This window comes from Aricia agestis, chromosome 20 (assembly GCF_905147365.1).
Source record: "Aricia agestis chromosome 20, ilAriAges1.1, whole genome shotgun sequence".
NCBI classification, from domain to species: domain Eukaryota; kingdom Metazoa; phylum Arthropoda; class Insecta; order Lepidoptera; family Lycaenidae; genus Aricia; species Aricia agestis.
In genome coordinates, this window is record NC_056425.1 from 11363552 (window position 1) to 11385741 (window position 22190).

Below are 22190 nucleotides of genomic sequence, written 5' to 3' on the forward strand. Positions count from 1 at the left end.
ACTACCTTCACGCATATAGGGACATCCGTGTCCCATTCAAAAAAATATAAAAATATTTATAATTGTCATGTAATATATTACTTTTATGTTCAATTAGACCAAAATAAATAAATATAAACAAATAAAATCATATTTACTCTTTTGGACTTATTATAAACGTGTAAGGGTTAATCATACTATTCCCACATTCCCATTATATTATTATACTCATACGTGGGAGAGCCATGCTTCGGCACGAATGGGCCGACTCGACCGGAGAAATACCACGTTCTCACAGAAAACTGGCGTGAAACAGCGCTTGCGCTGTGTTTCGCCGAGTGAGTGAGTTTACCGGAGGCCCAATCCCCTACCCTCCCCTATTCCCTTCCCTTCCCATCCCTACTCTCCCCTATTATCCTATTCCCTTTTAAAATGCCGGCAACGCACCTGCAGCTCTTCTGATGCTGCGAGTGTCCATGGGCGACATAAGTTGCTTTCCATCGGGTGACCCGATTTTTCATAAAAAAAACAAGGCTTCGAGCGTGGCTCCGCCTGCGTAATTAAAATATAACTACCCGGGAACCCTATGTTTCCCCACAAAAAAATAGCATGTCTTTCCCCATGGCCTATTCTATACGTGCCAAATTACAGAAAACATTTTCGTGAGATTAGCGCGTTCATACTTCAAATCTATTCCGCTTTATAATATTGTAAGTGTAGTAGGAACCGGTATTAATGCCTGCCATTTATTTGACCGACTTCCAAAAAAGAGGAGGTAATACGTTCGGCTGTATGTATTTTTTTATGTATGTTCAATAATTACTCAGCTGTTTATGGCCATAATTTTCAAAATTCTTTTTGTGTTATATAGGGTTTAACTCTAATTTGGTACCGTGTTCACAAAAGTGTTGATCTGATGATGGGATGAATGAGAAATCGAGGGGACTCCTTGAAATTTGTATGGAAACATATAGTGATTTTGACAAACAGCCAAACCATGATCAAGCTTAACCAAAACATACCAAAATCCTTCCTTTTCACTTCACCGCATTCAATTAGTAATTTAGATTTTAGATTATTATCAAAGAGGTTTCAGGATATTTAGGCCCCACTCAAGCAGGTAACAGACAATAAAGTGGAATACATAATGCAATCCCTTTCACAGTAATTGCAGACGCTCTCATCATCCCAGACTCGAAGGAGTGGGAATACTGGAGTACTTTATTATATTGTAGTGGATTAAACGTCGACTGTATTCTACAGTGTGTAACAAAAACTAGTGATAATACTTTAGGGTGTGTACATGTTCCTTGTAGAGAGTTCACTGTGAAAGTAGCAGCTCTGAAAGACGAACATTTTTTTTCACTTTTGTATGGGCAAGGGCCCGAGCGTCACGAGTTTCCCCATACAAAAGTGAAAAAAAATTTAGGTCTTTCAGCGCTGCTACTTTCACAGTGAACTCTCTACAAGGAACACGTAAACACCCCAAAAGTATTATCACTTGTTTTTGTTACACCCTGTATAGAGAATAGTGTTATCTAAGACTATAGTTTAATCGGGTACGGGAGTAAATCTATACTTAATATTATAATTCTAAAGAGTTTGTTTGTTTGTTTGTTTGAACGCGCTAATCTCAGGAACTACTGGTCCGATTTGAAAAATTCTTTCAGTGTTAGATAGGCCATTTATCGAGGCTATAGGCTATATATTTTATGACGCTAAGACTAATAGGAGCGAAGAAATAGAGAAAAATGTGGAAAAAACGGGGGAATTTATTTGAAAGGGCTTATCTCACGCACTACTGGAGCAATTTTTATGTTATTTGGCAGAGATAGGAGGATGTAGGCCACGTGAAGGATCATAGGCTATTTTTGTGGACTAATTTGTCTGTGAAATATCTGAATTACGCGGGCGAAGCCGCGCGGAACGTCTAGTTATAAATATATTATGTTTGATACGATGATATTTTAATGAACAAGGCGTCAATGGATTTGTAATAATATTGGACAACTTGTGTGACAACAATATGCTATAAGTAAGTAAGCCAAATTACGATTTCCGTGCTAATAATATTATAATGCGAAAGTGTGTCTGACTGTTTCTTACTCACACAAACACTAAACCACTGGATATCTATAAAAGAGACAAAAGGACATAAGACTGTTTTTGTCCCGAAAAAAATATGTCTTAGTTCCCGCGCGGTGAACTAATTCCAGAGCGACGAAATTTCGCATAAATTGCTTAAACTTTCATAATAAAAGACACTCAAATATTGACTTCAATATTAACCAACACCATTCCATTCTATTCCCACAAGTAGGGTTTACACTCACACGTGTTAGTTTTCTTAAGCTGCGCGTACAGCATGCCAGCGTCCGCCGCGTAGCTCGCCGGCAGCGACAACTCCGCTAGACTCATGGCGGGCAGCGGGCCGCGCCATATCACACATGCCTGTAAATAAAATTTAAAAATGTTAATTTATATATATACACCATGGCGTAACCAGGATTACACTTCATAGCTGCGAGCAACCCTGTACCTGGATACCTACTCCCACAGATATAAATCAAGATAGAACGGCTAAGCGGGTGGAGTACGCGTGTTTCAATCTTGCACAAGTTAGCAAGATTTGTTGAACGTTCATTTAGTCAGCGCGCACGTCTCGACTTGATTACACCGGAGCGGTTGTGCAAAAATGCCTCATTGCGCAGTGTCTAATTGTAAAAACAGAAGTACGAAAGTGCATCGGTCAAAAGGAGGTATTTCTTTCCACGGGTAAGTTATTTGCTCTAACTAAAAGCAAAGCAACAATTGACACGAGCGATTCTTTAGCAACGCACACGCGTCGCCGTTCTATCTTGATTTATTTCTGTGCCTACTCCCAATGATCACTCACACCAGAGCAAATCCCACTAAAGCCACTTACATCAACAATCGCAGCGCAGTAACAGTTAGTGGTGTTATCGCAGTTGAAAGGCCCGTCAGTTCGCACCGATACATCGGCTGACAGCGACTGGCGCGATGTCGCGCCAGTGCTGCTGTAGCTGCGAGTCGCTTGCACCAGCGCACACCCCGTACCTGAGGAATAATTATAAGGTAATTACAACCGTATATAGAAATGTTTAACTAGCTAAAATTCGAGCTTTGTGAGGGCTCGCGTCGTTACACCTTGACTGACTGGAGCATTTTTTTTATGAAATAAGGGGGCAAACGAGCAAACGGGTCTCCTGATGGAAAGCAACATCCGTCGCCCATGGACACTCGCAGCATCAGAAGAGCTGCAAGTGCGTTGCCGGCCTTTTAAGAGGGAATAGGGTAATAGGGGAGGGTAGGGAAGGGAAGGGAATAGGGTAGGGGTCAGGGATTGGGCCTCCGGTAAACTCACTCACTCGGCGTGAAACGCAAGCGGGTTTCTGTGAGAACGTGGTATTTCTCAGGTCGAGCCGGCCCATTCGTGCCGAAGCATGGCTCTCCCACGTGCATATAAAAAACCTTGAGTAACTGATGATAACACGTCTAAATATAAATAAAAATTACTATGTTAAAGCACAAATCAATAGGCATGATAGTTTTTCCGTAAAGTGTACCACAAAATGTTCAGGTTGTTCATATACTAGGGCTCGCTTCGCCCGCCCTGATGATTATTTAGCTTTAATGAAGAGTTTGATAGAAAATGTATGAATTTTAATAAGGCACGACATCGCGCCAGTACTGTGCCTGTGCCTGGGAAGGAATAGAGAGGTTTGTTTTGAGTGTGTTCTAGTTCTAGCTGTTCCGGTGAACTTCGTGTCACTTTAAAACCTTCCCTGGACTTCTACGAATATTTTAAGACTAAAATTAGCCCAATCCGTTAAGCCGTTTTCAAGTTTTAGCGTTACTAACACAATTGAAAATCCATTTTTATATATATATAGACTAGATGATCGCAACTCCGTTGCGCCAAGATTCTTTTTTCACACGAGAATCGTAATTTTTTCACAACGACAACAAACCCTTGTCCTTTGCTGTATCACAAATTAAGTGTCCTGGCTGATTCCATTTTAGAGCGCCTCATTTAAATTTGTGTTTTTCAATTGCAGACCATAACGCGTCTTATTTGCACACAATGCCCAGGTGCGATAATTCTTAAGAGGAGTCCACACCGCCGTTTTTCCATACAAACGTTGTCCCCTGTTTCCTCCCTGGATAATGCCGGTAGAGTTATAATTTTTTTCCTGAATATACATTGGCCACTAATACATTGTCCCCATGTTTTATTTTTTTCATAATTTAGTTAGTAAAAAAGATATGAGCGTTCAAAAACCCAAATAATTGCCAGATTTTCCGCTGTGTTCAAACACCCAGAAAACAATACTGGAATTATATAGGTACAAAAAAACTAAAACATAGGAACACAGCTCAATCCTTGGTTTAATTCTTAATGAAAAAAGTACTAAAATCGGTTAAGTTTTGGAGAAGAAATCAGCGGACAACGAATTGATGATTTTCTGTTCTATATTAGAACTTTTGTCGTGTTGTCTCTATCGCGCTCTGCAGTAGGAGACTTGAGATTGGTGAGACAGCAATACATTTTAAAATACCTATTTTCAATTTCTCTAGCCCTTGGTGTATCCTCTTAACTTGGAACGTGTTTGTATGACAGTGTTTGTGCGAAGCGTTGCTGTAGTTGAAACATTCAACATTGAGCATGATATGCCTGCGCTATAGTGCTGCAATTGGAACCCACTTTAAATCATAGCGTTACTTCTTGGCTACGTATCTGACTGCAATACAAACCATACTTTAAGGGCCTGTTTCACCACTTCCTGATAAAGTGCCGGATTGGCTATCCACAACTTTTTTAACTGATTCTCCGCGCACTTACAAGGAAGTGGTGAAAGAGGCCCTTAATCTCACCTTCAACAGTGACACTAAGTTTGTCACTGATGTCCATCTTGATGACATTGGGTATAGTCATCCCTGGAGCCAAATTCACAGCTTCAGTTGTGTACTTGCTCTGTATTCTCACTCTTAAGTTACTTGGTGGAGGTAGGATAGTGGACCAACGGAGCAATGCTTCTAGTGCTACTAGGGTATCCTGGAAGAGAAGATCTTGTTAGCAAAAAGCCTCAAAACATATTTAATTAAAAACAAAACCTGATCGTTTTGATATACTACATAGTGTAACCTATATTTTATTATAATAAAAGAAACATAAGGTACAGCATATCGAGGCGAAAACGTGCTAAAAAGTGCCGTTTGGGCCATTTAGAATTTGAAGCATGGCATACACTGTAGGTACACGTCATGACACATCAAAAAACAAACAAAAAACTAACACCAATTTAGAGTATTTATAAAAATCTTGCTTCTGCAACATCTTTCCAAACAGGCATTTTAAAACCTTCAAAAAACCTTTATCAGAAGTGGATAAAGGTTTACAGCAGTTCCTTAGCTGACCTGAGTAGACACAAATCCCCCGCCAACACTTCTATGTGTGGACAGCCACAGTACAGCGGCTCGCGCATCCACCGCGCAAGTTGGCTGGAGAGTCACTGGACACTCCGCTAGCGCCAGCAACGCGTACCCTGTCGCCTCTATTGACGTTGCTAGATTACCTGCAACATTTTAAATGGTGACTTACATTGATAATGTAGTGGCGCCAGCAACTGCATTCAGGACTACTACTGAACTCTGAACATGTTTAGCATTTGGCGACGTTAGGTCTAACAATACTGCCACTCGCAAATACAACCCACATTGCTTAAGTTCTGAAAGTCATACCGAAAAAGTCATAATATAGTACGTCAATGTAGTGGCGTATATTTCGGAACGAATCAACCATATCACCATACTGGCGTCGATTCTAGAAATCATTGGCGCTTCCGCAACATTTAGGAATTTACCAATATTATAATATTAGATTTAGAACACGAAACACTTATTGTTGTAAGGAACATATGCGCCAATAATTCTATTCAGTTTCGCCAAACTATTTTAAATTTGTGTGCACCGTACAAAGAAGAATAATTAATAATAATAATAATATCTATGGACGCTTCACAACATGTCAGTCTGGCCCCGTGCTAAAGGACTTGTGTTACAGGTACCAGACAACGGAAATATTTTAATACTTTTATACTATACATATATTTAAGATTTTTATTATATCATTCACATATTTAATACACATCCAGACCCGGGAACATTGAAAACTTTTTGTTCCGTCGGCGGGATTCGAACCCGCGACCCCCGGCTTGAGCTACCAACGCGCTCACCACTGAGCCACAGAGGTCGTCAAATAATCATTCAAGTCAAATAAATTATTATACATCTATCGGTGAACATACCAAAATTAGGTATACATACCAGAATCCCACCAAACGAACTCCCCACTTCTTTTTGCCACTCGTATTAAATCCACCAGCTCCCTCATTTCCTCACTATCCTTCAACGCTGACGGTTTCTCCCAAGGACTAGCCTCGTTCATCTTCGCCAATTCCGCCTCATACCTCCTCAACCTCATTAGAGTATAAGCTAGTATGGAATGAGCGTATATCTTGGAGGACGTCTTGGATTTAGCTGGCGGTAGCGCACGGAAGCATGATAGGGAGTTCTTGATGATGCGGTATGGGAGTATGGTGGTGCTTTCCATGAGAGATGAGATGGTGTATGCTGTGAGAGCTACGCTGGCTATTTCACCGTCGTCTTCTATTCCACCCTAAAAGTGGGATTTATGTCAGCTGTTTGCTTAAAATATCGTTAGAATACCAAGTTCTTTCTTAGCGGAGCTGTCAATAGTTTTTTACTTGAAGCCTATTGATAAGTTCTATTTAGAGAAATTGCAGAAAAGAGAACTGTGAAAAAGTTCAATAACAAAAAAAATCTTAAATATTTACAAGCATCCATAATATCATGTCTATCTTATACACAGAAAAAATTCAGGATGAGTATCTTGCGAAAGCAATACAACAGGCATTTGACAACAGATATTGCACAATATGATGCTATCACATCCCTGTTGCATAGCTGTCGCAGAAGTCGTTTTAAACTTACCCTAAGTTCTCTATGGAAAATCTGCCCCTCGTTCCTAAAGCATCCGTTTTCCATCTGCTGGTCGATCAGCCATCGTTCAGCGCGATTAATGAAATCTGGCACTGGAGAATCTGGGTATAATGTCTGTAATTAAAGTATTGGTAAATTTAACTGGAAAATACTTCAAATCAATGAAGTGGCCCGTAGGAACAAAATCATGATAACTTGAAAATTAGGTATCAACGATGATACCATGATGAGAAAGCCGATAATATAGGATGAGTCTGAGCAAATTGGAGATAAGAAGATACTAAATTGTGAGAATGTTTGACATGAAAAAACATGTTTGACGAAATAGATATTATTCTGTCATAAACCTTAGAAACAATGTATGGCATTATAGTCAAGGTGTAGCCAAGGTATACCTGGTGTATTCTCCTCAGGTATCTGACGCAGAAGGCGGTGAGCCAGGTGGAGGGTACGGGGTCTGAGGGACCGAACGCGCTGAACCCACCTGATGGGTGGAGGTACTGCATTTGACGGACGAAACCTGTTGGATGAGAAAATGCGTGTAGTAAAAAAATCAAACGTGGGAGATCGATGCTGAAATGTTGTCACGATCACGAGATTTTTGGGGGTTCATAGATAGTAATAGACGCAATCGGTACCTGGCTATAATTAGAGAACTTGCATAGTATTTATTTATTTTACATGGGGAAATGCGCATGGACCCCGGCAGATTGGGGAAATCGCTAGGGTATGTAGGACTCCCGTAGGATCTACCCACTAAAATCCCAAGGTGCTCCACTCTCTTAGGCATAGTACCGGGCACCAGCAAACCTACTTAGTAATTAATAATTACCTAGATACGTTTTTGTCTATTTTAAAAGTTTTTAAAACCGCTGTATAGGAAATTAGCAATACAACCTAACTTAACCAATACTTTAGATGAGAACGACTTACCTCTAGCCATATGCAGTCTTGTGGTGATGGTATTTGGGGAGGAGTTCTGCAGCAGCGACGCGAGGTAGTTGGCGGCGAGGCGCTGCATGTTCTGTTCCCCACACCCACGGGGTAGGAGGATTAGGGAGTCTGCATCCTGGAATAACGATTCAAAAACGAATTGACGCTGAGGTATCATTGTGTTATTTTAATCCAGATAAGGGTTAATCAAAAAGCGGAAACACACGAACGGACAAACTTTCGCATTTGGGACTATATACTATGCAAACCTGTTAAATTGATATCAAGCCAAAAGCTCTGATCTATTCACGCTAAAATATACTCAATGACAAAGTAAGTTTTAAAGATGTCCATACACCGCCATAAATAATTCCAACAAGTGAATCGATGGCGAAACTTACAGCTAACAAGGGTCCATTCAGATCTCCCGTGACCCAAACGATCAAGCTCTCTGATCCCGGCGTTGCTTGCACTTGGGGCCATTTCCACGTCTCGTCCGAAGCTCCGAAACCGGTGTTGGCTGAAATCACAAGAAATGTAAACAAAGTAGACAAAAGCAACCAAGCTAATTAAACATATTTTCAGTTAAACCTAATTCGCTTCTGTGATCATTATTTGCTCAAACTTCTCAGCAATAATATAGGCCGGTCATCAAACGCGTAGAGATTAGGTTCTTGATATATCACTATTGTTTTATAAGGCTTAGGGCCTGTTTCACCACTTCCACTATCCACTACTTAACTTGACAGATTATACAGATTAGACAGATAGATATGGAGAATCTGTCATAAAAGCTGTGAATAGCCTATTCCGCACTCTATCAGAAAGTGGTGAAACAGGCCCTTAAGTACACGATGAAAAGCAATGGCGATACTTTATATCGCTATTGCTTTTCGTCGTGTACGTCTGTGGGAATGAGATAGCTAAATATTTGGGTGCGAGTAAAAGAGATAGAGAACTCACCACAAAGTAATGCAGATTTGTAATCGTGTGTCGGGACGCCTTCAGGTTCCACCTTTACTTTAATAACTACTTCATCTCTGAAATTATTTATTACATTGTCTTTATGATCTTCAAAATATCGAACCGAAATATCTAAAACATTGGTTTAAATAATCAGTACTTGTATTTTTATGACCATATTCTTTTTCTACCGAAAATCGACATATTTTTCAAATTCAAATTCATAAACGCCATCTTTATTATCATAACCTACACCATTATCACCATCTTCTCTATCATTACTATAGTCTATTGACGCTAAGAGAATGTTACGCTACTTTGACAATCTTTTGACATTCCACTATCTTCACCTATCACTTACCCACTCCCAGCAGTAGTGTTATTACCACAAGCGCCTCTCTTGGGTTCAGCGCGTATCCTCAAACTACCCTCACCTAACTCTCTAGCTGTGATGGTAAGTCTACGAGCTACGGATGATCTAGCTCTTATGCATAACAGCTCTGTACGTTCTAGAATATCCAGAGATTGGTCTGATGCTACTGTTACTTGTACCTGAAAATAAAGGAATATTATTTTAACCTACGAATAATAAATTTATGTTAACTGAGAAATTATTTTTAACAAATCGGTTATATTCGGATCATGTCTAGCCAATTATAGTAATGATCGCTTCAATATAGTCATAATCGCTTTTATACGTGGGAGAGCCATGCTTCGGCATGAATGGGCCGGCTCGACCGGAGAAATACCACGTTCTCACAGAAAACCGGCGTGAAACAGCGCTTGCGCTGTGTTTTGCCGAGTGAGTGAGTTTACCGGAGGCCCAATCCCCTACCCTCCCCTATTCCCTTTCCCTCCCATCCCTATCCTCCCCTATTACCCTATTCCCTCTTAAAAGGCCGGCAACGCACGCAGCTCTTCTGATCCTGCGAGTGTCTATGGGCGACGGAAGTTGCTTTCCATCAGGTGACCCGTTTGCTCGTGTGCCCCCTTATTTCATTAAAAAAAAAAAAAACAGGGGCAAACCAAAGAAAAGGTGGCGCGACGAGCTAGACGCTGTAGATATAAGTGGCCAAATACAGCAAAGGATAAAGGTATGGAAGGAATTAAGAGGGAAGGTCTTTGCCCAGCTGTGGGACACTAGCGGCTATTAATAATAAAATGTTATAACAATAATAAGGCAAAAGCCTTAGTAAGCACTCACGCTGAGAGACTCGTATAGATAATTGAAGAGGCGATATCGCATGATGGTGGTGTCGCCGCGTCGTAGTTGTTTGGGACCGTCCGCGTGGATGAAAAATTCACGAAACACCTAAATATTGAAGAAACTATATTATGTAGGTATTGCAATTAATCTTACACAATATTTACTTACAGAGAGCAAATAGAATAGACCAAAACATGAAATATAAAATAAAAATTTTAAATTTAATAAAGAATTTAATTCAATTTAGAGCATAGTCAGATTTAAATAGTTTTGATTTTCAGTTTTTACCAATTTGACTCTTTTATAAAAAATTCAAGAGAGTCCTAAATTCAGATTACCAATAATTTCATCTTATTACATCGATGATATGATTCTATTTTTTGTGTAATATTATTAATTTATCTTACATACCTGTAATACAGCAGGTTGTGACACAGCAACCCCGGTCTTGGACAGACAGAAGGCGGACGCCTCGTATCTGGTGACGGAGTCTGGGGTTACAGCAGACGTGACTCCAGTGCCGTTAGAGCCAACTGGGAGAAGACGCCATAGCCATGCCTGTGAAAAGATTAGTGGTTAAAATAATCATGTAACTTGTAAATCATCAAATTATCATTGGTCATGGTCCCGAAAACCAATAATTTGTAGTTTTATTTTCTTCGTCAAATAGCTCTTCCGATTTCTATGTCTTTTTTCTATCCGTCAGATCATCGGTTACCACTTACCCCTTTACCTTGCCCATAAAGCTAACCTGACCACAAAACTTCAAGAATTACCACAGCAAAGTCATTACTCGGTTTAACTTCATAAGTGAGCGGTTGTGGTCCACGCACTTTTCGGATGGCTTTTCTGCCTTCACCGTCTTTTTCTCCGTCTGTTTGTGTGTCTGTCTGTAACTTCTTTTTGTTCCGCAATCCTAACACCCCATGAACACATCACAAGACCTTACCTCAGCAAAATCAGTCCTCGGTTTAATTTCATCAGTGAGTGATTGTGGTCCCCGCACGCAGCGCGGCCGTGCACCCGCGCCTATACTACGGACTCCACTCGCAGATAGCTCGGAGCCTTCATCGAATGGCTCCTCTGAGGCTTTGGGAGAAAATTATTGCATTATTGCAACCATTATACCATGTTTTTAATAAACGTTCTTATTCTGTTATTATTAAAAGGTAATCCTGACGTTTTATCGCCTTTACTAATAATAAAAAATAGTGCACTGTTTTGACTTAGTGTTTTGTCTAGTTGTCACATAAAGAGAAAGAAAAATCCTAACGCTATTTGGTTCTATTAGTCGTACATAAAAACATGGTTATGAGCAGAAGAGTCGTTATTAGTATATCACGATCAGACGGTAACAAGTAATGGGCGGTGGTGGGTGGTGGGTTGACACACGCATCGATTGCCCCTTCCAGTTTTGCCAAGCTACCTTTGAACGCGGCCTATAGCTAAATATTATCTAACTTACTCAAGAAACAATCCCCCGCTGCATCATACTGCGTGATATTCCTCTGCGTCTGTATAACTCTTCGTAGTTGCTGCATCACTTCGTCCTTCAGCTCGTGTGGTGGGTTTGTCCATTTGGCAGCATTGTCTATAGCTGAGAGGGCACAGAGAGCTGGACCGAGTGTAGAGAGGGTTAGAGTTGCGGTGGACCCAGGAGGCGTTATACGGTTGTCCCAAGATAGTTCCACCTAGAAAGAAATGTTGCATCGTTTCTATGTTGCCATTCTTTTAGAGATAATTTTTTAACCATAAGTAATTAAGTTTCATCGCATTTTTTGCGATGTCTATTTTGCCTATAAATTTTAATAATTTGAGAGCCTGCCTGTAGTGCCTAAATCGCTGAGCCTGGTTTCCATGTTATAGTGTTTTAAATTATACATTGGCAATATTTAGTGATCGCTTTGCTTTTCACTTGCCTAAGCCTATTCGAGCCAAGCATGGCTTTCCATCTTGACTCCACAAAAGTGTGCACTGTGCAGTCTGCTAAGTCTATTTTGTCACCTTGTTGACAGTTGACTGGCCTATTTATTTATTATACTATTTGTAGGACCTTTTACTTACCTCATTCGTAAAACATTCCTCCATTTCGAAATGCTTGCTTGCCGTCACAAGTTCACCATCATACTGGAAATACGCGAATAGATAGCTATCTGGGCACATTTGGTGGCTCATTTTCAGTGGAAGCATTATCTTGGCAGCGTGGAAGTCCTTCAAAGAGTCTAAATCTGATGAGTTGGTGATGATCAGGTTACTTCTCCGGGGGATGTCCAGGGTTGGACAAATGCTGTTTCTGGTGGTGGTGTGGATCTGGTCTGAGTCGTGAGTGGGACATTGCGTGGTGGCTCCCCACCGGTATATTGTACCACCTCGAGTTATTACCTGCATTAGAATAAATTATTAGTCTTATAAAGTCCGGTCGTTGAACAGGAAGAAATGATAATAGAGCCCTAGCTCTATTTGTCTCGTCTAAAATACTTACAACAAAGTGCACAGTGACCGGAGTATTGCTGTGTGCGGGTAGTCGCAAATACAGCGGCAGTATAGAGCGCGTTCGTGCGGCGCGGAGCGGGCCGAACGCCGAGCGCGCGCCGCTCACCGCGCTGTGTGCGACCAGCCTTATGTGTGTGTTACGGGCACTGGCCTGAAATAAATTAATAATAAAAACTGGAAAAAGGGCGTTTACGGGACACACCGGTATATCGGTATATAAATTTTGAATTGGAAAACAAAATTACAGCCTAAGGGCGCGTTCAGACCAGGGATGTTGCGAATATTCGCATCCGCATCCGTAAATGCGGAGCATCCACGCAAATTTGGACATCTGCATCTGCGTCCGCATCCGCATTAAATCAATGCGGATTTTCATGCGGATGCGGATGTCATAGGAGTTGCGACAAGAAAGAAAAGGGGCGGGTTTGATGTATAGAATCATGTCATTAGTCATTACGCTATTGACAATTTAAACTTCATAGATATGAGTTATGATTATGACGGGACGTCGTCCGTCGGGCCCGCTAGTATAGTATAATATTTATATTTTATATAGGATCCGAAACATCCGCATCCGCATCCGCGGATGTCAGCCCCTTAAAATCCGCATCCGCATTCACATCCGCGGATGTGAAAAATGGGAAAACACGCGCGCGGCACGCGCTGACCCTGCGCGGGTTCAGCGCAGTTGCTATACGCTAGTAGAACACGCGCAGAACACGCGTACGTCTGAACGCGCTCTAAGTAGTGGAAATGTTACATAGAATTGTTAAGCTTAGAACAAACTTACGCGCAGTGACGGAGCGTCAAGTTGCGTCAAGTTGTCAAATATGTTTTTTGTATACAAAACCATAGACATAATATATACTGTCGTATACAAAACGCACATTTAACAACTTGACTCCGTCACTGACGCGTAGGTTAAGCCTCTGCTTAACACTTAGCGGCGCTAAAATAGAATTGCGAAAGAACAGGGAATATTGCGTAAAGGAGCAAAAGGGCACTCGAGCTTATACAGTAAATAATCCAAATAATAATTCTATTAGAATTCTTTGAAATAATCCGACCAAAATCTGACATGCTGCAGATGTCATATCAGAATATTGCTAGACACGTTTTTAAGCGTGGTGGCAGCTGGTGCTGCCTCTAGCGTGAAAACATTGAAGTAATGTATACCCTAGTACCTCAAACACATAGTACGGGCTGGCGTGCTCCTCCACGGTGAACATGACACGCGCGACGCCGCTGTCGTCGGTAAGGGCGTCTACACACGCCGCGTTTGTTACTCGCGCGTCGTTCTCGCTTGTGGCAGGCGAGCGACACACGTGGACGAGTTCGTTTGTGGCTGGTTTGTCGTCCCAACGGGTGGCTTCGATCTGGAAGTATTGAATAGATAATTTAAATTAAAGTATACTATGATCTTCAAACTTTATCAGTTGACGTTCTGTTTCAGCGCCTATTTGATGCGCATAACTTTTTGAAATGTTCTATTCAAGACTGAACTTTTATTACTTAATTACTAAACACACAAGTGCGCGATGTGCTGCACAGTCTATTCCAATTTTAAATGGCTAATTGAAATGTTAGTAGGTATAGAAATACATAAACAGCTGACTACTAAATACACATTTACCTTCAACTTATACGGTAGTCCAGGTGAAATGACAGGTTTGTGTTTAACCAAGAACTCCAAGCTCACTGGATTCTCTACGACCTGTGACACGACGGTAGTGTTCTGCCAAACCCTAGTACCCTCTTCCTGAAAGAAGAAAATGCTCTTTAAAATTCTCTGGACAGATCCAAGAGATTTAAAATTATCCGATTTTGTAATAGAAGAGAGCCTTAGCTTTTCTATTTGTAAAGAAAATTTTAGTGTCCCTAACCTAAATAGAGCATGATATAAATGCGTACCTACTGTTGCCGGTCCGTAGTGAGCAACGATTCTTCGCACAAACCGCCCCTGGGATAGGTTAGGTTAGCCTCGAGTTAAGTTAGGTTAGGTTAGAAGGCTAACCTAACCTTACCCAGGAGCTCTATTAGCCAAGAGGTTAGGTTAGCCTCTTGGGTTAGGTTAGCCTTCTAACCTAACCTAACCTAACTCAAGAGGCTAACCTAACCTAACCCAGGAGCGGTCTGTGAGCCGCGCCGGAACGGGTACGGAACGGCAACAGTACGGATTTAGTAATTTTAAATGACAAGGAAATAAATATCCCTAGCTCTTTTTTTATACTTATGTGAAATAAATTAATTTTCATTGATTTCTATATGATATAACTTTTGTCCACAGAAACAGGCTGGCCCCCATAGAAAAGAACTTTCTAACGACATAATTATATGTCTCTGCGTTATTGGTCGTACATTTTACCTGTCCTCCTTTCTGGTGGCGATGGCGTCCAGCCACGGAACTCGCACCTTGGATGACTAATCTGCCTTCTACTGCTGACCATGAACTTGGTATTTAGCTTTTTTTTAAACTTTTATACTATTGTATATAATTGTATGCTTAATAAAGAATTTGAATTTGATTAGACACAAGACTTACCTGGAACGAGAAGTCAGCAATCACCACGTCATCAGCGGCCATCTTGTCCAGCTGTATTCGTCTGGCGGCGGCGGCATGGCGATGGCAGGCGCGGGCGCGCAGCCGCACCGCCGTACGTATACCAGCTGAAGAGCCAGCACCTCGGATGCGGATGACCAGCATACCTTCTACTGCTTCTGACCAAGGATACCTGGTGAAGTGATATACCTCTTGAATGGAGCTACCTCAATTTAGTAGGAGTTTGAAAATGAGATAAGAGAGTTTGATGGATGAAGCGGAAGTATCATCAGACAGAGCCAACTAACGCAGAGTAATTGATTCAAAGGCAGATGCGGTTATTCGGTTACGTTTTTAGTCGCTATGTCGGCTGGACTTGGCATAACAAGATCAAATTATGCAGTGCCATCTATCTATCTATATATGTAAAACTCAAAGGTGACTGACTGACATGGTGATCTATCAACGCACAGCCCAAGCCCCAAGCCACTGGACCGATCGGGCTGAAATTTGGCATGCAGGTAGATGATATGACGTAGGCATCCGCTAAGAAAGAATTTTTATCAATTCCACCTCCAAGGGATTAAAATAGGGGATGAAAGTTTGTATATAATAATACTTCTTAACGCGAGCGAAGCCGCGGGCAAAAGCTCGTCATGAATAAAATTCACTGAATCTTATCAGACTCTTGATTTAAAGCCACATAAGCAGATAGTTGATATAAATATTCTTTCCAACCCTAAAAAACTTCTTTGTTTGAAAAAAATATTGACCATAAACAAGGATTATTAAAAAATGCCGAAAAAATACCACAGTTTAAAGCAAAAAGTTTTAGTAGGTTATCTTACCTAACGCACACAGTCCACGACAGTCTTTCACTGGAGCGCAGCACCTTGGCGGAGTGTCGCACTGTCAGTTGAAATGGAGGGAGCTCATAGTTTCCCACCAGAAAAGTTGAAGAACCCTGAAAAATCAAGACGGAGAATGCCTGAAATTAGCACACATGACGTCATTTAACGTTATGTGAACTCTAAAATATAAAACACATATTATTATAGCAATTAAAGTAAGTTGTTATTTGATCGGTGATCTTGAAGAATTGGAAATTAGTACTGCAGACGTGACTCCCTTTTTGGTTAGTTTAAAAAGCATTGAGATATAAGTACTTATATCTCAATGTAAGAAAGTAATATTCTTTATTGTCTGCTTTCAAGGTTCATAACACTTTCTGGTCATTATACAGATTAGCGTCTATTACTGGTGTGCGATAGGAATTTCTTCAGCTCCATTTCTATTAGTTTCCTGTACGAAGGCAGTCATCCAAATTTCTAGTCTTCATCTGTGTCTTTACAATTTATACACAAGGCTGATTCTTTATGAAAGGAAACCAGCTTTCTGCTTTCCTTTCAGAAAAAATCAGCCTTCGCCAGTATCATCATGTTACCTGTGACCCATCATCTAGCCGTGCCCTCAAGGTCCACTTCCCAGGTGGAGCGAGCTCGTCCAGTTCATGCTGCAGCTGCACCAGACCTGTCCTGGTGCGCACGCGGTTCCACTGGGCTGCCTTCACCTCCCAGGACCCTGGACCCTCCAGCCATATTTCTTCTACCTGGAGACGAAGGTGGTTTGGTGAGTTATTATGACGTAATAAGCGTTATAACTATAATTATGTTATAAAGAGCCATTGCAAAAAATTTGGCCAGTGAATGGTCAATTGTGAATAATAATAATTAATTAATTTTATTATTAAACACGAGCTTTTTCCCGCGGCTTCGCTCACATTAAAAAGTTATATACGATCTTTCATCTCATTGCAAATAAAACTTATTCCGCCATTAATTAACAACGTGATTTAACTAAAGCTAAGTTAATTATAAGATTATGTTAGAAAATGTTCCATATTACGTTCACTTCGTATGATTTAATCCGTTTTGATTTGGGTTTTTGTTACAATTTGCTGATACAAAACGGTTATTCTTTTCATTGTTACATTTCGCATTGTAAGCGTATTGTTAATAAACATTAACTGTGTCATTGTAACGCTGACTGGCTCAGGAAATGTATGTTACTGTAAATAATATTTAAAAAAATAGGATATCGACCGGTTTAAATGTCCGCCACCTACGAGCTATGGCTAATCCATACTAATAATATTATAAATGCAAAAGTGTATCTTTCTGTCAGTCCGTCTGTTACCTGTTTTATTATTATAACTTATAACATTATGTGATTTTTCAATTAATTTTTAATTTACCTAGGTACGTGAAACATTATTCAAAATGTTACCTGCAACTTTGTTCGTCTTAAAATTTATGGGGACCGTATATTTTCTTAGTGACGAACAATACTAGCACGTTGGTGATTGTGTTATATTTAACACAGTATCACTAACTGCCGCACTCAGAGTGGAACATTAATTACTTAAATGTAATTAATTCAAAATTTTGACATAAGCCCCATACATTATCTGTAAAACTCTTCATTTAATTGATGGTTAATCATAGCTTAATGTCTCTGAGTACGGCGGTAAGCCAGCTATCATTTTATTGTTTTGATAACACAAAAAATACTAAAATGAAACTGAAAAAGTGCGATCAAAAATAGAATTTTAGGTAGAATATGCATTCAAGCGGTAAAAACTATAACCATTTCAAACAATATCGCTCGTGGATTAATCGGTTCTGGCCATTTGACATATTGACGGAAACTGAAATATAACCCTAACACCGGCTTTAAATAACTGTTATATTTTTGTTTGTATTATATTGGTGAAATTAAGATTTAGTGCTAATTTTAATGACGTCTGTTATGAATTTTCTTTAAGAGCCCCCGCAAACTGCAGACTTTTAGTGGGCTGATAGTTTGATCAAAAGCTTAATCAGTATGACGATTTATGAAGGTGCGCACACTAAAGGATTTGTATCGGCCTATAATAATGTACTGAAACCCCAATTTGGTCAAACTACTAGCCAAATAAAAGTGTGTAGTTTGCGGGGGCTCTAAGACTTACTGGGGCACTAACTACGTTACCAAATAAGCAGCATTCGTAGGATTGAGCCTAAAATCTGGCTGAAATATTATAGTTTTATTCAAAAGCACTAAATCATGTCCCAAGGTAGGCTAGATCCAGGTCAGAAGGCGGGCACTAGAGAGCTCAGAGCGTGCCTTGTCATAATATGCACATCCTCCTTTCTACCTTCATGTAAATTATTGTAAACAAAACCTAGTGGTTTTATTTTTTTGAAAATTTATTTAACTTTTATTCGTTTCATAATTATATGCAACGAAATAACAATAATGTTTTCATCAAAATAAAATACAGTATAATATAGATTATAGAGTTTAGAACGATAACTCAATAACACACTTCAAAATATATGGCTCCAGAGTCCAGACACCAGTTACAGTCATAGACAGTTTGCTCTACCATATTAACCCAGAGCTAAATTTCTAGTGCTTTCATCCTTTTTACTAAAAATTCAAATTCCAGTGCATCTACCACCTACCCTCATCCCGTATAACTGTCATGGTACTCACCGCAGTGCTGACCGGCGTGAGGTCAGTTTTCAGCGCCAGCACCCGAAATTTCAGCACTTCCCCGGGTCGGTACCGTGCCCGCTCAGTGTGGACCACCAGTACTTTGCTGGCGGCGATGCGGACGGGCACACGTTGTGTCCAGACGCAGTTGCCGTCTATGTATCTGCAGAGAGAAGTTTTAAATTAGGACCCATAATTAAATCGATAGACTGCTAGACAGACAGTTAGGTCATTTAACATCCCCTTTTTTTCGGTGGGAAATGCGTTGCGCATTCCCGACAGCCCAGGGGAATGGTCGCCGGGATATGTGGGACTCCCCAGGTGCTGCAGTAAGGAGGAGCACTCGGATTTACCCACTAAAACCCAACGGGGCCTCCTTTCTCCGCTACGCTGCTGGGCCACCGGACCCGCCTACGAGGGCGATATCTGCGGCAGCCCAGTTAGCGGCATCTGCCTGTGCAGACTCCATCGCAGCAGCTGTAAGCTGTTGAGCCTTCGGGAGAGCAGTCCGAGGTTCCAGGCGCTCATCTACCGGACAGGGCTCGTGCAATGGGCAGCGTATTCCCCACTCCGCCGCCCGAGCCCTAGGTCATTTAACCCCTAGTAAAATATAAAAGCGTATAGTTAGCCATGTTGGGTCATCAACTCATCATGTATAAACACGATCACAAAGCTGTTCATGGGAATCATACAAAAATATATACACTCGTGTAGAGGTTATAATTTATACCTTATAAACGTACGTAATCGTTCGTGTGATGCGGCTTCTCTAAGTTGGCCCTAGATTGGTCCATCAAGGGCCAACGTGGAAAAGGCATCACGCTCTTTATGGATAAGGACAAAACATCGTGTAACGACATTGAGTAGGTACTTGTCTGTCGTCCTACACGTAACGTCCTATAGTTCGCATGTCAGAGGGCCTAGACAAGCGGCAAGCGATTATCGTAAACGCCAACACCACAAAATGTATGGGATTTGACATTAGTATTCGCTAGCGAAGCGATGACTTATGTCAAATCGCATACATTTTGTTAGCGTTTACGATAATCGCTTGCCACTTGTCTACTAGGGCAGGTATAGTTTATCCACTATCGTAGATCTTACCTGACATTGACATTCACATCAGCCTTTGTGTTCGGTTTTTGCGGAACCGACAGGTCGAGACAGCCGCCGTCCCCTAAAACAAAAAAAAAGCTTAGCCAAAATCACGGAATAAATAAAACTAGAATCAACATCGTGACATTAAAGGCAAAATCGCATTTTCTGTAGGTAGTTGTTTCACTATTGGAGTTCAGAATTTGGAAATGGAATGCAATTTTGCGTCGCCGGGAAAATTGGTGACAGTGTTTTTGGACTTTAAAGTGTGACAACCTTTTTTTGTTAGGTTTTAAAGTAGCAATAGCAAATGCCAAATAGCAATGCAATGATTTAGTGTACACTATACACGTAGCCAAAATGATAGCAATACAATGCTTTAGTGAACACCGTACATGTAGCCAAAATGGTCAGACAAATAGTAGCCTTTTCCGCTAATGGTATACCTGTAGCAAGATCCCTGCTAGCAGACACTCTCTGCCCATCTTCCGTGACCAGGGTGATGATCATCCGCGCCTGGCCGTCAGGATGGAACCGCGACAGGCAGGCTCTACTGCTTCCACCAGCTGCCAGCACTCCTGGCACGAAGAATATGTGGTTCTGGTCCAGACATGGTGAGCTGGGGAAGGAACAGGATTTATATTTATATGGTTCTTCTAGCCAGGTAAGTTCCCGAACCGGTGGTAGGCACCCGACGTTCAGAGAACATTTAAAAAAATATTCTGAATACAAAATTTTGAGTTTAAGTATGAGTATATAGGGATGATGACAAGGTCAAAGATTAGCGAATTTTGTTAATAAAATAAAGAAATCACGGTAAAAAATAAGTGTTCCCAAAATTTCAGCTTGATAGCATTTGTATTTTTTTTGTTATGTATGTGCCTTCAAAGTTGGATATTCGAGTCGAATTTTTTTTCAATTAAATTTCTTAATATTTGTATACAATTCGATAACTTATGCAATTAAAAGCAACTTTTGTTATGAAACCACTTTCATAAACGCAATATTTAATATACCTGTCGAACAAAGTTGTCTCCCGATGCGTACAAACTACGAAAGACTGACGTCAGTCTTTCGTAGCACTTTGTATGGAGCGTTTCGGGCAGGTCTTTCTTATGAGATATTTGAATTGTCATATCTTGGTAAATTTTTAAGCTATCAGAGTCATTCTTTCAACGATGTTTCTATTTTTAAGTGTCTTTCAATTACCGATAAGAAAAAAAATAGTCATCATGCCTATTATTAGGCCACTTTAATTTTGCCGCCCCTATGTACGAATTCTGCCGCCATCTTAGGCTTCTGCCGTCCCTTCTAGCCTCTAAGTCGCCATAGGAGGCTGCCTCTCATAGGCCATCGCATATTATGCATAAATCTAGAGCTGGGGAGGAAGTACTGATGGACTTCCAAATAAGATTAACTTTGTTCTTACAGAAAATCGCGGGGAAACCATAGATCTTTCCGTAATAAAAGCTATAGGCACTAGTCTTTTCCTGGAACTGAAAATATATCTTATACAGAACATCTAAATCGGCTCAGCCGTTTGACAGCAAAGACCCAGGAGGTTAGAGATACCCTTTTGGATGTATAACATTTTAAAGTGCAACAGGGCAAACTAAAAAAAATAAAAAAAATAAAAACGAGCAAATTTATACGTGGGAGAGCCATGCTTCGGCAAGAATGTTCCGGCTCGACCGGAGAAATACGACGTTCTCACAGAAAACCAGCGTGAAACAGCGCTTGCGCTGTGTTTCGCCGAGTGAGTGAGTTTACCGGAGGCCCAAACCCCTACCCTATTCCCTTGCCTACCCTCCCCTATTCCCTTCCCTTCCCTTCCCATCCCTACCCTCCCCTATCACCCTGTTCCCTCTTAAAAGGTGGGCAACGCACCTGCAGCTCTTCTGATGCTGCGAGTGTCCATGGGCGACGGAAGTTGCTTTCCATCAGGTGACCCGTTTGCTCCTTTGCCGCCTTATTTCACTAAAAAAAATGGATCGCCAGATTAAAAGAATGAAGAGATGAACTATGACCGTCTCGTCATGTCATGGACATTTTACAGAGCAGTCGCATTTATCTTGCCGGCTTAGCTATTTATGTGATAAGTCCCATCCGTTATTTCTTCTTTTGGACATGCATAAAAATATTAAGATATCATGATGAATCATTAATTTAATCTCATCCGTTCATGGCCTTAAAAAATAATAAACAACTTTATCCTGCTAAAAGCCCGAAACTCCGAGGCACAATTCAAACACGGTTTTTGGGTCAAAGCCGAAAACCTTATTTACTTTCTTGAGGTCAAAACGACCAAATGAGGGCGTTTCAAAACAAGACTATGGGGTCAACCGAGTTTTACGCGGTCAAGAAACTTGGATTTTGGAACAAGAAAACTGTGAGACGGGT

General features: G+C 40.8%; 1 protein-coding gene across 2 annotated transcripts in view; it reads right to left on the minus strand.

The window, feature by feature from the left end:
• LOC121737274 (CD109 antigen-like) overlaps positions 1 to 22190 on the minus strand; it is a 45627-nt gene that overhangs the window by 13932 nt on the left and 9505 nt on the right. Inside the window, exons 2-26 of one of the 2 annotated variants that reach the window (XM_042128897.1) lie at positions 20237 to 20409; positions 19800 to 19872; positions 18696 to 18858; positions 16603 to 16767; positions 16007 to 16122; positions 15162 to 15351; positions 14253 to 14378; positions 13804 to 13995; positions 12609 to 12770; positions 12191 to 12508; positions 11592 to 11817; positions 11076 to 11215; positions 10538 to 10684; positions 10124 to 10231; positions 9281 to 9471; positions 8920 to 8996; positions 8358 to 8476; positions 7957 to 8092; positions 7419 to 7543; positions 7015 to 7137; positions 6328 to 6679; positions 5419 to 5576; positions 4876 to 5056; positions 2906 to 3057; positions 2313 to 2430 (exon numbers count right to left, since the gene is read on the minus strand). In XM_042128897.1, the coding sequence (XP_041984831.1) occupies positions 2313 to 2430; positions 2906 to 3057; positions 4876 to 5056; positions 5419 to 5576; positions 6328 to 6679; positions 7015 to 7137; positions 7419 to 7543; positions 7957 to 8092; positions 8358 to 8476; positions 8920 to 8996; positions 9281 to 9471; positions 10124 to 10231; positions 10538 to 10684; positions 11076 to 11215; positions 11592 to 11817; positions 12191 to 12508; positions 12609 to 12770; positions 13804 to 13995; positions 14253 to 14378; positions 15162 to 15351; positions 16007 to 16122; positions 16603 to 16767; positions 18696 to 18858; positions 19800 to 19872; positions 20237 to 20409 (4031 nt within the window). The remainder of the gene's footprint in view (positions 1 to 2312; positions 2431 to 2905; positions 3058 to 4875; positions 5057 to 5418; positions 5577 to 6327; positions 6680 to 7014; positions 7138 to 7418; positions 7544 to 7956; positions 8093 to 8357; positions 8477 to 8919; positions 8997 to 9280; positions 9472 to 10123; positions 10232 to 10537; positions 10685 to 11075; positions 11216 to 11591; positions 11818 to 12190; positions 12509 to 12608; positions 12771 to 13803; positions 13996 to 14252; positions 14379 to 15161; positions 15352 to 16006; positions 16123 to 16602; positions 16768 to 18695; positions 18859 to 19799; positions 19873 to 20236; positions 20410 to 22190) is intronic. The other variant, XM_042128898.1, reaches the window with a different exon arrangement.